Genomic DNA, 17,578 nt, shown 5'->3' on the forward strand with positions numbered 1-17,578 from the left:
ATGGAATCTACTCTCCCGCCTAGAAATCCCACGCGCTCGGTTCTGTTTGATTAAAGACATTTATTTACAAAAAATCTTTTCCTCCTTAGCTGTCTCGTTACCACAATAGTCGGGGCACTTTTGGCTTTGGAAAAACCGTCTTTAGCACCTTTTTTGCATTTTGATCAATTGCGAAAGAAAAGATTTGTGGAACGAATTTTTCCTAACACTATATGTGGTTCGCGTGCAGAATGGGAAGTTGCTCAGGCTCAGCAAGTGCTCAGGGTTGAGAAAAGGAAAGAACATAGGATCTAAGCGACGTATTCTAACCTTTAAAGGGAATTTAAACTCATATGGAGTAATTGTGTAAATAATATCATTTGACATGATTTTTCAAGAAAGGAACAGAAAGAACAGAGAGGAACAGATAGTAAAAGAAGGAGAAAACAAAAGATTGCTATGTGATAAGGCTATGTGCCGGAAAAGATGGATACAGTGCGCATTTCTGAGTGTACTACAAATACTGGCTTCCTGCTGGGATTTTGGGGACTGGTGGACCCCGGAAAGACATCTATCCTTTAAGCTCCTGCATCCTTTCTACGCACCATCTGTATGTGTGTAAGTTTGTGTGTGTGTGTGATTGTGTATGTATGTATGTGTGTTTGAATGTGTGTGTGTATGATTGTTAACGCTAATGGCAGTATATTATCATTATTATGTGTAGCGTTTTATATTCGCAGCGACATCATCCCGACGTTGTTGCGCTTCCCCGCCACTTCTGCGTTGACTTCGACGTATGGGACGCGGGTCAGAAGAAGCGCCAGACTGATGTGTCTGGTAGCCATCGCCGCGGTACTTACAAGCAAAACAATACAAACCCAAAAAACTAACTTATTCATTCATCCCATTCACTCACGCTCACACGCGGCTACTTCTCCCGTAAACAACTAATTCCACAGACACTCCATGCAGGAGGATCACGTCGCGCAGAGGACGCAACGCGTCCAGTGCACTTCCTCACACACGTACACTTCGCGCAAGCATTCTTCCGTTTAAGACTACCGGCTCGTGCTGGTTTTACACCCGCTTCCGACCAAAGTCCTCGATGATGTCGTACTCGGGCACATCGGGACTGCCGCTGTCGTAGTACGCGTAATCGTAGCTATCATCTTCCGGCGGCCGTTTCGTAATCGTGGCGTTCGGTGGGATCGTGGGCGCCTTGGAGAAGGGTCGGGGAGTGGCATTGCTGGTGCTGCCGCTACCCTTCGCCCCATGGGACGACTTTGTCCGGCCCGAGGAGTCCTTCGAGTGGTGGTGCTGCTTCGACGATACCTTCGGCGTGACCGTTTCCAGCTGCTCCTTCCGTGCCGTTGTCGTTGGCTTGACCGAGGAGGACGAGAAGAACTCGTTGATCCGGGCGGCTGCCTGGCGGGCCCGCTCCAGTATCAGGTCGTTACCGCTCGCGGCAATGTTTTGCGAGTGTGCGGTGCGGAAGATTTCCTCCTCGTCGCTCGTGGAGAGCGATGCCAGTCCGTTGGTGTTGCGGGCCTGGGCAAGGGCGGCCGCCGCCTGTGCCTTCGCCTTGACGCGGTTCCGGTAGAAGTCTTTCTCGTACAGCTCGGGATGGTACTGCCCATCGTCTTCGTCGATTTCGGCCTGGGTTGGTTCCGGTTTCGCCGAGGTAACGACGATCGGGGATTGGGTGAGCGGGTTCGACACCTTGGCGACGGGTGGTTGGAAGAAGCGATTCGGTGCCGGTGGTGCGTTGGAAACAGTCGTGGTGGTAGTGAAGGGAGCCCGGGTGGTGGTCGTGGTGGAGGTAGAAGTTACTGGGGGAATGGTGGGTATGTAGCCCGGATAGCGAGTCGTCGCCGGGGCCGGCGCCTTCTCCGTTGTGGTGGTGGTGGTGCTGCTGGTCGTGCTGGTGGTAATGCTGACCCGATCCGTGAACGGGGACTTCTCGAGCCCGATCACGCTCTTCTGGTTGACGAACTGGAGCAGCGCCTTCTTGCTGATCGCGTTCGGTTTGAAGGTGGTCGGATTGTACTGATCCTTCGGGACGAGCGTGGAGAACTTCTTCACCGTCGAGGGCGTGTGGCCTTCGTTGCCGGAGCGCTGAATCGATTGGTAGCGATCCTTCGGGACGGCCTTCTGCACGATCGCCGGCGGGATGGTCGTGATGGCGGGGGCCACCGTGGACGGGTTGCTGAAGAAGGGATTCAGGAAGGAGCTCTGTTGTGGCGCCCGCTGCCGGAAGTTCGCCTGGGAGGGAGCGAACGTTGTTGGGGGCACTGGCGTCGTGGTCGTTGTAGTAGAGGTAGTCGTTGTGGTAGTACTGGTGCGACTACCCTGATACTCGTTGTAGTTGAACTGATTGAGCCGGTTCGGATCGACGTTGAACGTGCGCGACTGCGGACGGATACGTTGCGATTCCTGCGGCGTTGTCACGGCGCCCTCATCGAACGAACGTTCCGTTGCCCGATTATCGAAGGTACTGCGCGGCCGGACGGTGGTCGTGGTCGTCTGGGCAGCGAAGAACTGGAACGGATTGTTAACCGGGGCCGAAGCGGACGTTGTGCTCGCGATCGGGGCCTGCTGGCGTGGCAGCGCGTTGAAGTTAAACTGTTGCTGCGGCTGGCTGAAGCTTGGCTGACGATCGTTCTGGGGCGAGGTGACGGTAATCTTGAAGTTGTTCGTGGCGGGCGGATTGCCTCCGAAACGCTGCTGTGGAGCCGGCTGGGTCGTGGAACTTGTGACCTGCTGTAGCTGTTGCTGCTGTTGTTGTGTGTTGAAGAACAGAGTGTTTCCTCGGCTTTGTGGCTGGGCCGGTTGCTTAGCGAAGGGAGCCGGTGTGGAGACGATGGCCTGTCCGAAGGATGGTGCCTGGGCGGAAGACTGTTGCGGTTTCAGTACCGTCGTTGGCTGCTGCCGGAAGTTCGGGATCTTCGGAATGTCCACAAAGTCATCGGGTGTCGTCGTTTGTAGCTTGGTGTTTTGTTGGCGTGCGGGCTGCTGTTGCGATTGCTGCAATTGCTGTCGTTGCTGTTGCGGTTGCTGCTGCTGTCGCGGTTGAAGCTGCTGTCGTTGCTGTTGCGGTTGCTGCTGCTGTTGCGGCTGAAGCTGCTGTCGTTGCTGTTGTGGGAACTGCTGCAGTGACTGGAATGGTTGTCGTGGTGGTTGTGGTTGCTGCTGCTGCTGCTGCTGCAGTTGCTGTCTTTGCTGTTGTAACTGTTGCTGGTGATTGAACTGCTGTTGGTTTGGTTGTCTCTGCTGCTGTTGTTGCTGCTGCTGGGGTTGCTTCGTCACACTAACCGGTGTAGTACTGGTGCTCGGCTTCAGCTCATTGCGCAGCGCATTCAGATGATGGGCCCGAACACTTCCCCGACCACGATTACGACCCCTTGACGTTGCCTGAGTCGATGAGGCGCGGTTCGCTCCGGTCGCCGCCGCCGTCGATCGAGGCGTCGTTGTCGACTTCCGGTATAGCTCCTCCTCGTAGTCTTCCTTGCCATTGTTGCGGTTGTTGTAGAAGTGCGAGCTGTGCGAACCGCGGAAGATCTCATCATCTGCGTTGGCGAATTGGGTGGCGTGCAGAACGGGTTGCAGCAGGACACATAAAAAGGCGAGATAATAATTGGAAAGATGGAAAAGAAAGCAAAAGAAAAACAACACAAAAAAACGGAAGCAAAATTAAGAAAGCGAGAAGAAATGAAAAAGAGAAGAATAAACGGTTCCATTTAATAAGTGTGAAAACCCATCAGTAATCATTCAATTATCTTAGTTCGATCTGGTGGTGAATGATGAAGGAAAAAGCGAATGGTGCCACTCCCCAACCTCCAGGTCCAATTGGGCCTGTGTGAGCCTTCCCAGATGCTAAAGCGGCATGCAAGAGTGGAGGAAGCGTAGCGAGTCCGGTGTATGCTGTCAGCGTTACAGAAAGCCTTCACAGCCTGCGCCGGTGAGTGAAATGAAGCGCGTAATTATCAATCAGTCCAGTTTGCCAGTCTAGAAATAGTGGTTTCGCTACGTCCGTGAGTCAAGTGTAACAGCTGATGGTCGAGCCCCGGGAAGGAAAACTTCCGGGTGTCAGATGTCCGTCCGGCAAAATGGGTAGCGATGGAGATCTTGATGAGGTTGATGATGATGGCGATGATGATGAAGACCTTAACTAAACACATTAGGCTACGTATTTACTGTTGAAGTCGTTGTGCTGCGCCGGACGGGACTGTGGCTGCTGCTGCTGCTGTGGCGAGCGCTGCTGTTGCGGCTGCTGCTGAGGCAGCTGCGTTTGTGGTTGCCTCTGCTGTGGTTGGGGCTGCTGTTGCGGCTGCTGGGATCGTGCAAAATTGTTGGTGAAGGATGGCGTTGTGGTGCGCAGCTCGTCACCCGCCGGGCGACGATCGGCAGGTGTGGCCGTAGCTGCTGCCGCCGTCAGCTGACGGAAGTGCTGGGCCTGCAGGAGCTGCTGCTGATTCAGCAGCAGCTGGTGCTGCTTGTGCTCCGTGTGCTTTTGATGCAGCTTCGTGGGTGCTTGGCTCGTTTTGTAGAAGATGTTTTCCACCGGGGTGAACGGGGTGGTCGTTGTGGTCGTCGTCGTGGTGGTGCTCGCCGTGGTGGAGGTGGTCGTGGTGGTCGGTGGCGTCACCGGTTGACGGAAGTATTGCTGGGGCTGCTGCGGATAGGACGGTTTCTGTACGCCTGGGATCTGATTTGGGCTCGGTGGTTGCTGTGGCTTGGAGCTCTGGTTAACAATGTACTGCTTGCTTCTTCGAGCATCGCCTGCAGAATATGAAGATCGTCAGTTTGTGTGGATCGAATCGAATGCAGTGTAGCAGTGTGCAAATGTTTAACTTTAGCACAAACGCATTACCTCATTGGCTCAAAATAGAGAAAAAAAGATAACATCAACAAAAAGACACTTACTCGTTTCGGCACGTTGCAGATGGAAGGTGGCCTCCTCTTCCTCGGCGAACGGTGCCCGCTTGCTCTCGAAACCGGAACCCAACCGGTAGAGGTCGAAGTTGTCACTGCCGTAGTACAGTGTGGCCGCCTCACAGTCGACATCGCCCCAATCGGCACAGATCTGAGCTTCCTGATCGAAAGCCGTACCATTGGGACAGAGGAAGCGGAAATCTTGCACCTGTGTGTGTGTGGGTTTGAGAAGAAAAAAAAGGAGAGTTTGAGAACAATTAAACTGTCATCCAACAAAGTCATCGTGGTAGAGGAATTTTCCGTTGCAAGATCAGCGGAGTACGATCGTACGTGGTGAGAAAGAAAGGAAGAAAAAAACGATCAAATTAATTTGTGAGAAGTTTTGATCGAGTGGTGGAGTCGTATCTGAAGAGTGAGCAAGAGCACCTAGGTGCTAGTAACTTCGCAAGAATGCAAGAATATAAAACAATAGAAAACCAACAAACAACACCACTCGGAGTCGGGGGCAGGCATTATTGGGTGAGGTGTGAAGTAAGCAATCGCTAGAGAGGTGGCGCAATACGGCACAAGAAGGCCACCTTGGTGCGTATCTCACTCATGGCGTACGAATTCGCACGCACTACCATTCGTGGTCTTGTTTGGTGGTCTGTCTCCACTGATCTCCACTGGCGCTGGAGCTTAACCCGCTGCTTGGAGGCTGAGGTAGGCACCAGCGGACAAAATACATCATCTTAGGGCTCGCTGCTCGGTGTAATTACCGGCTGGCAAGGTTGTACACACGCGAACGCACGTCGGCACGTCAGGTTTGGTTCTCGTCGCCGCTCGTGGCTCTGTTTCTCAGACAGTCTGGCGCCGCCGCCGCTCGTAGCAAATGTTTAGCAAGCGCAGTAGCAAGCATTCATTCGACGGCAGATAAGATTGGGCGGCAGATAGGACGGGCAGCAGTAGGCAGCATTGCTGGCAGCGTACCAAACAGCTCTGGTGGCCACCGGCGCCACCAAAAGGTGGTGTGTGTGCGCACGTTCGGTGTGAATATGATGATTAATTGTGAGTTGGCGGGAGTTTGTTTCTCATGGGGTTTTTTTTCTTAAATGCTCCGTCCCCCAGTGAAGCAATCGGCGATTTGATTAACTACATCACCACCAGCACGGTGAAGGGAGTTTGAAAGGGTGGAGTTGAATTTGTGGGTTTTTGTGGGCATCGCACCACAATCCGTCTAAATAATCGTTTATTATTCATCGGGCACTGAGGGCAAATTATATAACGATCGTTGCTGAAACGATGGTTTCGTTTTCATTGCCATTAAGAAAAAATGGACGATTCGCCTGAGACTGCGCGAAAACGATGAAACAGCAATAAAATGTAAACAGTTTCGTGTTTGATTGATAAAAAAAATACTGATGTGCAGATTGGTAAATTGTTTCTGTGGCCCAAACCGAAAGTGAAAGGAGGATGCTTCGCTAATTGAAAGTAACATTTCAACAACGATTTGCAATTTGAAATTCAACTTCCAAGACGCTTACCGGTAGCTGCTGTACTTGGACGCCGCTGAACGCCCATCTGCTCCACAGTAACAAATTTCTGAGCAATTATCTCGACCGCTCATCGGCAGTAACGGTGTGAACTTTAAATGTGACCTGATTTCGGTTTTCCGGTTGGAGGTTTGTTTTTTTGTTCTCTTTCTTCTTCTTCTGTTTGCTTACCAAATAGCTGGCATTGTATCGTGGCGCCATTGTTGGAGGGTTTTTTTTTTTAGTTGGATTTCGTTTGATCCACAACATGCTCTCGAGGATCATCGTAAAAGCCCGGATCTCCGTTTTTCGAGCCATAGTTGCGAAGGTGTGAAATGTGGGTCCACATCGATCGACGAATTTGACTTGAATTTGAACATGTTTGCCATTTCGGTGTGACGTACACGGCCTCACACGTTACGAAACGTCCTTTTCGGGTTGAACGTAGTAAAGCCTTGAAGCTGCAAGAAAAGATGCTGCCAGCTTGATCGTAAACTATTACGAAGCCAAATTTAAAACAAAGTGTTTATGGTGTATCACTTCTCCCCCCCCCCTTCACTGCTGCGGGTTCGATTTGATGCAAAACTAAAGATAACTCCTACTGGAGGTCTCTTCTCGCAGTTTGTGTGTGTGTCTCATTATCTATTCCATCGGTGGCATTTACCAGGGCCCGACTTATGGAATGCATCGTGCAGCTTACAGGAGCGTATACAAACACCGTGCCACTCTTTCGAACATGCCTAACACACCCCTACCGGAGGTGTGGACGTCCTTGGGTGTTTGGAAAGGACTCCGCCTGGAGTTACATGAGTTCCGCTATTTTTTTTTGGATTGGTGACTTGACACCTGATCGTGCAAAATGTGTGTCCGTTTGCGAGTGGATGGATCACGCTGGTGCAAGGACGTCCTGCTGCTCCACGCGGGTGATCACACACACACACACACACATAGTGGCCACAGGTGGCCATAAGCAATGAGATGCTGGAAAAAAACGCAACCGGCAAGCGACAATAGAAAATCGTGTGGCAAAGGGGCGACAATCCGCGAGAGGCTCGAAAGGCACGAGCCCCAACTGGAGGTTCGAGAAGTCAACGAGCGTCAACCCACCCTTTGATGGAGCAAACCCACCCCCTTGATGATGCCATGCTCGTGGCACTCTCGTCCCACCACCCGCTCTCCAGCCGCGTGCATAGCTTCGATCGGCCGCAAACGCTTCACGCTAAAGGTCACGAGAGTCTCTTGGGAACGGCCGCTCGGCCGACGGAGCGGAGACGATCTGCTGACGATGGTGCGGCCGTCCCACCGTGCGGCACCATCCAACCTCAGCCCAACGTCATCGATTATGTGAAGCGTTTATTTTTGCCGTGGTTTTGTTGCTGTTTTGTTTCTCCGTTCGGTTGCGTTGCTCCCACACAATTAGGAGCGAGCGACCCCTTTTTCGGCACAGTGGGGTCAACCAGTGGGGTCGTTGAGGTTGTGAGAATTTATGACTTTTTTTTTGTGGAGAACATGCCTCCCCGTAAACTTCATACTTACACCGACACCGGCCACCTTCACGCACACGTGAAACATCTGGCATTGCGTTTCCGAGTCCGCGTAGTACCCGCCGAGGATCTTGTCCCGGCAGGTGAAGCCCGTCTTGGGCATGTTGTCCAGGCTGTAGCGCGGTCCGGGCAGGAACTGTCCATTGTTGCTTACGATTGCGGCGACCATCAGAAGGGCTGGGAAGGTGGATGGTGAAGAAGGAGATTATTAGAAATAATTTACGATCATGCGACAAAGCGGGTATCGTTCGCAAAGGTAGGAGCCGCTGCAGTCCTCCGAAGGTATAGAATAGCTCCAAGCATTCTGCGCGACCTACCAGCTTAACATTTAGAAGATGTTCTGCACCGAACCAAAAGGTCGGCAAATGCTTCACGAGAATGTAGCAAAGAGCAAAGATGCTTGTGTGTGTGTGTGTGTCTGTGCAACGGCCTTTACTGCCACCCAAACGACTGCTGTTAGACATTTCCTGTGACACAACGCGAGACCCTCTCCCCTTTGGTTGTGGTTGGCGGCTAATGTCACCAGCGCCCTAATGTCGACCTAATGCCGATTCGATAGCGAATATTTGGAAGGTGCATCGGTACAACCGAAACGGAGGGGCTGTCCCCTTGTTCTGTGTTTTTTTTCTGTGCCCCATGTTTTATGCAAATCGCAACCGAGCGATCCGCATGATGATGATCTTCGGTTTGGTATTACAATGGCGCTCTCCAAGCTGTCGCTCTACCATTGTTGTTCGATCCGAGAGGCGGTTTCCAGCACTGCATGCAACAGAAACATCTTCAGCGATCGTCTTCTGTGTCGCTATTATTGGCCTCTATTTGGTTTAGAAAGAAACGAAACAAAAACACAACAAAAAACGAAGCGAACGAAGCGCAGTGCGCGTGACCGGTTGCGGCGGCGTAGCTTCTTAAATGCTGCAGCATCCCTTCCGGTTATCACGATTTAGGTGTAATGATTGCCAGACCCACCGCTGCGATGCTTGGGTCCCAAGCTTGCTGCTACCCTCTCGTGGTTATTCGTTTAGTTACAATTTGGTTTCGTTTGTTTCAACGACGTTTCCGTGAAAGTTGACCTTTTTTATGCGCGCTATTTGACCTATTGGGTGGTGAGGTCTGGTAGCAAAAGGGTCTCTGTGGGGGTTTGCATGTCTGGCTGTGTGTTACAACGGCTACAATAGAAAACAGTGAGCGATGTCCCCCGATCTTGCTTCCTGATCGATTCGCTTGGACGGCTCTAACACCGCCACAGTGACTCCGGTGCACCATAAGACCACGCGAATCTTACTGTCCGTCACCCGGGTTTGACATTGGGTGCAGCAGCAAAAACCGTACACCAACCCAACGTGTTGCACAATCTGTGTGCGTAGCTTTATCGAGATTGAGCGCGAGAATCATCCGCTCCCGCTTTGCGGGTTTTGGGGACCAACCGGTCCCCTCATTAAGCTGTCCATTGTGTCCATCAGCTACGCGAAGACGGACGGAAAGCGTCCCTTTCAGTACTACACGCTCCGGTGCAAGCGCTAGCCCCAGCTGTCAACGGACGTGCCTCCGCCAGAGGGATACCCCCGCGGTCGAACATTTAACCTCAAGCTCATTACCCAATTACGGAGGATCGCGGCGAAGCTTTGGCGAGGGTGAGCAGTTTTGTTTTAGGTAGACGTGCCCGCAGTACTTTGCCCGCTGCTACCGTTAGCGCTACCGTTTTGTGTGCCTTTCGCTGCAAGCTCAACAACACCATCCTCCCGATTCTACAAATGCACGGACATCACATCACGCTGTAAGACGCTGCAAAAAAAAAACAAATGCTCCTCGTGGGCACAATTACCACCGCACTTTGGCTGGTTTGGTAGATGATGGTGATGATCTTATTTCGACATTGCACAGCAGCAGCAGGTTGATTTCGATGCGATGATGCTTCGACATTTCGTTCCGAAGGTCACCGAAGCGATGGAATTCCAAAAATGGTGTTCACATAGGTTGTTAGGCACGCTACGCAAAATGGAAGTGAATTGTTTTCGGACGGTACGGCGACAGCATGAGGGTATTTAGAAATGTAACAAATTTGATTCGTTATGAAAATAGCTGTATGCATACAGTATACACAGTATGATCAATGATTGGCCGTTAGAAGGATTTTAAAACCTATGTAAGAGGCGCTGGGAAATGCTTTTGTAGATGTGCATAAAGTTCAATGATAAATTGAATAACATTTGCAGCGTTTGGAATATGTAAAAATGTAAAAAAAGAAACATAATTATGAAATAACATGAAAATCCATAAAACGGATATAAAACTGTAAGGCAATCGTATTAGATTAACGAAAAAGATGAATAAATAGGAGGATAATAATCTAATTAGAAAATTTCAAATTAGGATAAAAGACAACAAGAATAGCAAAATGCTTAAAAATTAACAAGAATGCACATTATTTGAAAAGGACAGCATTTAGTAAGGCAAAATCGGTTATTAAACATAAATTCCTCACACAGCCATCAGGATTGAACTGAAACTAGTAACGATCGCTAGTATACTCTTCGTGTATAACAGTATACCAGTTCCATGTCATAATCCCGAAATTTTAATATTCCTTTCCAAACACGCCTGGAATACACCCGGTATTATAAATGACTTCTATGTCGAGATATTACACAACCGCTAAATAGATATTATTTATCAGCCATATCTGATCCATGTTGCGGTATAGTTTACAGCGAATATAAATCATCCATTTCGTTCGTTTGTTTTTTTTCAAACGGCATCAAGAACCTCCCAAACATGCCACCGGTACCAAACCATCTGCAATGCAACCGATGCAGGATCGCTCGTTTACATTAAACGGCGCCGAAAAATTCCAGCCCCGCTGCACTTTCGCAAAAGACGGCGAATGCTCCGAAAGCGATGCAGCGATCGGTCCGTTGCGCTGGTATGATTGATGAACACCACCAACACCAACAGTCGCTCGGTGCGATCTTTTTACCTGCATTCGCGGATTGAACTCGTGGGGATCATTATTTTTGTTCCAACAATCCAGCATTGCACACCATTGGCAGTTAGGGCCCGCACGGTAAATTGAAAGATTGCTTCCATTCCAGCTGAGGCATCCGTGCTGAGGGTGGCCGCAGAGAACTCTCTACACTCGTGGTCGCAGGCGGCGAAAACTGCAAACCAATGGTGAGTGAATGCGGGAGCGAAGAGGGCCGATGCCAAGAAACTGCAATCCAGTGGCGAAAGCAACGGTAACGTGGTTTTCCTCCCCAATTACACCATCCGAAAAAAAAAAATCGGCAGCCAGTTGAGCTGGTTTCGTCGGTTCGTGTACGAGCGCTTTTGCATGCGCGTACGTCCAGCACGTGTCCAGCAGAAGAAAACAAAAAAAAAAGCCCCAAACAATGCATACATTGGCGCACGGTGGAGGTCACCGGAGGCCACCGAACTGGACCGACCGGGGACGGGGTTTGAACCGGACCAGATACGTGGACGGGCTGGCGTGATGATGAATGGAATCGTTGCTGCATTCGCCACATGGACGTCGCGACCGCTCGGCGCAATGCAAGCCGACCGTTGCACACCCTGCTGATGCGTTCTTGCAGCATCAGTACCGAGGCGCAGATCCACAACGCCACGGTGGCGGTGTGTTGTAAGGCTGTAAGCAGCTGGCGGTAAAATAAATTACAGCACCCATCGTGAAGTGGAGTGTTTGAACCGAGGGGTGTACGGCGATTTTTTGGAACGGGGCTAAGGAATTTTCGGTAGCGCGCCGTTACGCAGTTACGCATCGCGATCATGGTCACAAGGTCAACTGGGCCGTTTATGCGGCGGTGGCCGACCACTGCCGGTGTGGTGCTGGTTAGATCGGTAGCGGTAATTAGCAAAAAGGTGAGCTGATCTTCGAAATGAGCGCCCAAATGCGGTTGCGCACGGGGTGATGAGAACCGTGGGAGTCGTTTGCGGCCGGCCGGTGTTGCATAATCACGCGATCGCGGCTACCATCGAGCTCGCTGGGGATGCTTCCGAGCGCAAACCCAGCAAGCAAACAATTGCAGCGCACGAGCACGATCAGCCCACGGGGTTTGAGGTTGATGCATGCATGGCGAAGTGTGGCAGAGTGCGGGCCTGAGTGCGCTAAGAGATGTTGTACTGGATGAAGCATATTACGACTGTGCGGTCAAAGGTGATGTGTGATCGTAAGACACGCTTCATCCTTTCGATCGCCAAGATCAGCTTATCCACTCGACCTGGTTGACCTTTGGTCAATTCTAAGTACACGTACCACAATACACAAACAAAAAGGAAACACAACATCAACCGTACCAGCGATCGCGTTGTATAACGATGCGTTAGCTCCCCGCAAAACGTGAAGGTTCGTCTTCTGTCGATTAACACGTGGAAAAATCATTTCGATTTTTATCACCCCCTGAAACCTTCCTCTCCAGTCCTTCAATTAAGGGTTCGAAGCGAAGGTTGGGGATGGTTCACCAACGATCAGGATGGAATGCCATTTTCGCACCCATTCACTTTCCTCTTATCTGGCAAACGCAGCGGCGGAAGCGAACGTTGCACACGAAAAGGCTGCAATCCCACCCCATTCCGTAATCAATCAGCGCTAGGGTTTGGGGTTATGATCATTATGTTTTAATTTATGTGTCTTTTTTTGTTGTTGCTTCATTCCAATCCCCCCCTCTGCAGGGTGCGAGAGTTCATTATCAGCACACAAAAGTGTTCCGCCCTTTGGGTAGTCGTTTGGCGGCGGATGAAGATTGTGCCGCGATTAGCGCTGGAATCCAATCCCAGATTGCCAGCTCGCAGCTGAGAATGTGTAGCTCGCTTGCCTTGCATGTTGCTGGATCGACCAGCTGTGTTGGCTGTGTAATAAATTAACGCCCCAGCTGCATCGGATCCGAAGATCCGACCCGCAGCCAAAGAACACTTCGCGCGCGCGTGTGTGTGGTGTGTGTCTAGTTGTTTGCTAACGAGGTCAATTATGTAATGCCGTTTGTAACCGATTGGGATCGGAAGTAGGATTTAGCCGGGGGGGGGGGGTTTTTTGCTTCACCACCCCTTCGACCATTGTATGGAAAGCAGCGGCAACGAAAGCTGCCAAGCGAGCCTGCCTATGCAGTGCAAATCGCTGCTCATAATGATGCGGCTGTAATTTATGCTCGTAAAAAACTAGGCATCATCAGCATTTTCTTTTCGCTTGGGAAATTGGGTAAAGCAATGCGAGCGGGCGTGCGGGCAAAGGATTGGAAAACAATGCAGCCGGAGTTGTGATTAAAGCATGGCAAAGCAAATTATTGTAATTCAACAAATTGTCGATTAATCACAGTGCAGGCGAAAGTGCCAAAAGGTTATGCGATGCGTTCTACGGGCCGGCTGTGGGGTTGAGTTTTGAAAATATTATTAAATTAAATTAATATGCTTGATGTGGCACTAGGCAGCGACAGGCAGCGGGGAAACCCATGGTACCAAGGAAATGAGTTGTTTTGTAAAAGGGGGTTTGAGGTTGCATAATTGCGCCTGCAATGATTGTTTGATTTGTTTTGTTTTTATTAAGCAAAACGCGCAATTTAAAGATTGAAGTTAATAATTATGTTGTTTGGGTACGTTTACTGTGAATATATACTGAAGGCTACAACCAACATAATGGATCGAATGCTTCGCTTTCGAGCCTTTCAAATGCTCTTGTGTTGAACTTAAAAAAGCTATTTTTCTCCAAGAAAAGTTGTCTACAGCACAGAGCAAGAGTTGCTTAATGAATCCGTACAGTACAGGGCTCGTTGCGTGGCTGCATGAGTCATTTCAAATTAACCTCTCCTACAAATTCCTGCCTATTGCACGGAAGTTGGGAAACACGGCGCTACATCTGCAGTAACATTCGTTGCTTCATTTCCCCACACGTGCTCCTCTCGTGGCTGGTGGCGCGGGTGTACGTTTGAGAGTTTCCCCATCAAGCGGACGAATTAAAGTTAGAGGAATACTCACATAAAGACCTCCCCCCTCCCTTATTGAGCCCATAAAACTAGCATCACAGACCCGGGTGGGTCGCGCGGTTTTCAACAAGCCACCCAAAAACCAGAGGCACCGCTGGATGAAATAATTCTTGCAACCGAGCCGACCCGCTGCAACTCCGTCCATTAATTTGCTCGCATTTCAAATCGTGGCACGCTCCGGCTCGCAGTGGAGAACCAGCCGCGGGTTGATATTTGTTTGAAGATGTACCCTCAAGGTTAGCAGCGGCACCGAAAGGGATTGCGGTTTGCCGTAAAGTTCATTTCTTCACGCGATCACCGCGGGATGCGCTGTGCGGCCGCATTGCCCAAGCCTAATGGAATTGGGGGGTTTGGGAATGGGACAAGAATTTTTCTCACGATCGGTTGTAACGCCACCAACGCCGATCAATGCCCTCTTTCCTCTCCCCCGGTTCGAATGTGCGCTCGTGTCCGGGTTGATTGCTATTTTACCGCTACAAACGACCGCAGAAAGGATGAGTACGGTTCTCGATGAGCAGTTTGGTTTTTTTTTTTTGTGTTCGTGCTACCGAATGCGAGCAGAGTGGCCTTTTCTTGGTGGCGCACGAATACCTTTGCTCGATTGCGCATGCCCTCGAGCGCGTGCGCGCTTTTTTAAAATGTCGGTTAAGGTGTCAAAATGCTGATTAAAAATCGACTTCCAGCTGACACGGGTGGGGAACGGTCGGTGATGATGGTATTATTACAGGCGGTGGTGCCGATCGTGCGATCTTCCTGACCGTAATAGGCAAATCCGGCAAAGGCAATTGCGGGGTCGAATGGTCAAGGTTGTTGGTCGGGCGGGTGTGTTCGATCCATCCCGGCCTAGCACTCCAAGAAAGGTGTGGATGCCAAGGTACTGCCTTTTTTTTCGGTGGAGGGGCGAGAAGAAGCGATCCAGATCGTTAAAGACGAAACCTTTAATTGCGACATTGAGAGCGGGGCGGCAAAGCGTAAACCAAGGCCGGATGTAAATTTCCTGTGACAGTGACAGTTTTGATGCGTCTTCGAGACGGGCTTTGCATCTTGAGCTGATTAGGATGAGCATGGCCGCGCGAAAGGTCAGCGGAGATTGCATCTTCCTGTGCGGCATAATTACATGGGCGTGTGTGGTGCTTCACTACTCTCAACAAACAAGATAATGTTGGGGAAGATCCGGCTTAATATCAAGCGGATCACGGTAAAACACGTCGTTTTTACGGTTAGTTTTGCTAGATAGTCGTTAATAAATTTTAACAACTGCTCTATGTTATCAGCACGCTATCTAAATGCACATTCGCATCAACTTTGCCAATTAAATCAACAGGAGCAGGACACTCATCTCTGCCTTAAATTCAAGATTGTGCCACCTTTTGGAAATAAATCTCATCAAAAAGCAAGCCCACACCTATCACACTCCCGACCAGCTGTGCCGTTCGGGTGTTGATCGCGATCCTTCAACACCCACGAGCAGGTCTTCAAGATTGGGATGGGAAGCATTTGCATATCCAGGGAGTTGCAATTTGCCCGCACGACTAATGGTTGTACGGTGCGGAAAAAAATGGTGTCGAAATGTGTCGTGATCGTGGATCGTTGGTGTATAGCAGCGACCGAGTGAAGCTGAAGATCGATTCAAAATACCTCAGCATAATGTTAGATGTTGCAAGTGACTACCGAGCGACTTTATTTGTTGTTGTTAATATTCTGCGTGGGCTAGAACAGTTTTGCCGAGGCTTCGCTAATTGGTTTCGCTGTTGCAATGCTTCGCTGCACAATAATTGGAGGCTTAGAAGCGTTGAGATCAATCTCGAAATACAACGTGCTGCTTGTGAGTCATATTTTGGAGTTATGGCTTTGCAGTTCGATGTCTATGACATAGCCATATATTATCGTATTATCGAAAATACTTACCCGTGCAAAGTGTAAGCTGCTGCATCAGCGCCATCATGTCTCGAGCGCAATGCCTGCTGCTCAGTATTCAGACGAATGCCACAACTAAGGCTCCTGGGCGATATTCCACAGCAGTTCTGGAACCAAGACAATCCTCTCACCGGGGCACCGGTTGCCAACAGCAAGCTTAAGCTTTAGTACACTTACACTCCTCACCGAGCCAAATTGGTGGCACTTTTCTTTCCCGAATCCACAAAACCCTTCAATCACTATCCCACTAAAACGTACGTTCTATTCACTATCACTATCGTTTGCTATTTAATTGGTTTTTGTTTTTTTTTTTTGCAGCCACAAAAAACAATAAACACTTAAAACGTCGTCACCATTAAGCGCACGATCGAGATGGTCATCTCTTGAAACAGAAACCTAGGAAAAAACATTGGAAAAACTGCGAAAAATAAGTGAACTACAATACAGGAAGGTACACAGCGAGTAGTACACGTAAGGTTTCACTCAACCGGAAGTTCTGAGAACCGTTTCACTGGCACCGTAAATCATAACTGACAGCGAGGCACGGACCGCGGAGCCCTGAAGTTCGGAACACTGAACCGTCCACCGTCACTGGCTGCCAGCTGTGGTTCCGTCCTCTGTACGTGCGGGAGGGGACACCTTAGAGCCTTCTCACATTCGCGCCCACGTGAAGTGCATTCCATCGCCCGGTGGCTGTGGAATGCATTTCCCGGGGTGCGATGCGAGTTCTCGTGGCGTGGGACGTCGATGGTTGACGGTTTATGATGGTGGAAGGTAGTGACGGCGGACGGGCACAGAACACAATGCGCTGCAGACACCTGCTGCAATCAGGGTCTCACTTCCACCGCTCCGTTTGTGCGCGGGGAGGGAAAACTTGCAGCCAGTAGTTGCAGTCAGCAGTTCTGGGAAAACGGCTCAACTGAGCCCCGTGAACCGGAGAAAGAACCGGCGTTGGGGGCCATTGTTTGGGAGGGCGAGTGATTTATTGTTTTCTGCAGAAACAGTATGTTCGCACGTTTGTGCTGCTGGGGGGGCTTCCAATTATCGGGGCCCTAATTCACAATTTGATTGCACAAAACCGAGCTCCGAGAGTGGAGCGATTCTTCCAAGCTGCTGCACTTATTCTTCCACTTGATAAGTCACTCCGCTGGCAGCTGCTAGAACGTTCTGGTACTAGTAGAGTAGTTAACACTCCTCGAAAGCTAATAGCAACTGTACACTCTGGGCTGTGGGCTGCACAACACAAAAGAAACGGGTGCGAAACGTTACCGAGCGGGCGTCCGGATGTCTAACACTGGTGGGCATCCGTGAGGCACTGGGTTTAGCGCTCGATCCCCCGAGCTCGACTGCACTTTCCTGCGGTTAGTATCGAAGTGATGCGAGCTGAAAATGAAAGGAAGAGCTAAGACCGACCGACATCTTCAGCGCCTGATCCCCGCTGGCTTTTCGGACGGCGCGAGTGTCTGTCTGCCTGTGTGTGTGCGAGAGCGAGAGAGAGGGAACTTGCCAGTGATCGTGCAGCTCGGGTACTGCGGGCGAAGATGCTGTGCTATGCTACAGCTTCTTCATCGTAACCCTCCCAGACCCCAGATCGGTACTACACCAGTAGGAGGGGATCGGTTCATCTGCTCCCCCGTTTTCTGGTACCAACGCTTCTCGGATCGCGTAATGGGTCGTACTTTTTGTTGTGTTACGATCTGCAACA

The 17,578-nt window shown here is 50.4% G+C and overlaps 1 protein-coding gene across 1 annotated transcript; it reads right to left on the reverse strand.

Moving 5' to 3' along the window:
- Positions 1-46: 46 nt before the first annotated feature.
- LOC121589916 (putative mediator of RNA polymerase II transcription subunit 26) lies at positions 47-17,249 on the reverse strand. The gene is made up of 6 exons (XM_041909172.1): positions 17,143-17,249; positions 15,865-16,291; positions 7,959-8,143; positions 4,903-5,119; positions 4,174-4,758; positions 47-3,545 (listed from the first exon to the last, which is right to left on the reverse strand). The coding sequence occupies exons 2-6, from the start codon at positions 15,896-15,898 to the stop codon at positions 1,057-1,059; spliced, it is 3,510 nt and encodes a 1,169-aa protein (XP_041765106.1). The 5' UTR covers positions 15,899-16,291; positions 17,143-17,249; the 3' UTR covers positions 47-1,056.
- Positions 17,250-17,578: the final 329 nt, after the last annotated feature.

This window comes from Anopheles merus, chromosome 2R (genome assembly GCF_017562075.2).
Source record: "Anopheles merus strain MAF chromosome 2R, AmerM5.1, whole genome shotgun sequence".
Lineage (NCBI taxonomy): Eukaryota > Metazoa > Arthropoda > Insecta > Diptera > Culicidae > Anopheles > Anopheles merus.

Bases quoted from the DNA above. Each gene is read 5' to 3' on its own strand.
- LOC121589916 (XM_041909172.1), bottom strand. From the start codon at position 15,898: ATGGCGCTGATGCAGCAGCTTACACTTTGCACGG. The intron at 4,759-4,902 runs GTAAGTGTCTTT...CATATTCTGCAG, and splicing joins TCTGCAACGTGCCGAAACGA to GCGATGCTCGAAGAAGCAAG. The intron at 3,546-4,173 runs GTAAATACGTAG...TCGCCAACGCAG, and splicing joins GCAGCACAACGACTTCAACA to ATGATGAGATCTTCCGCGGT.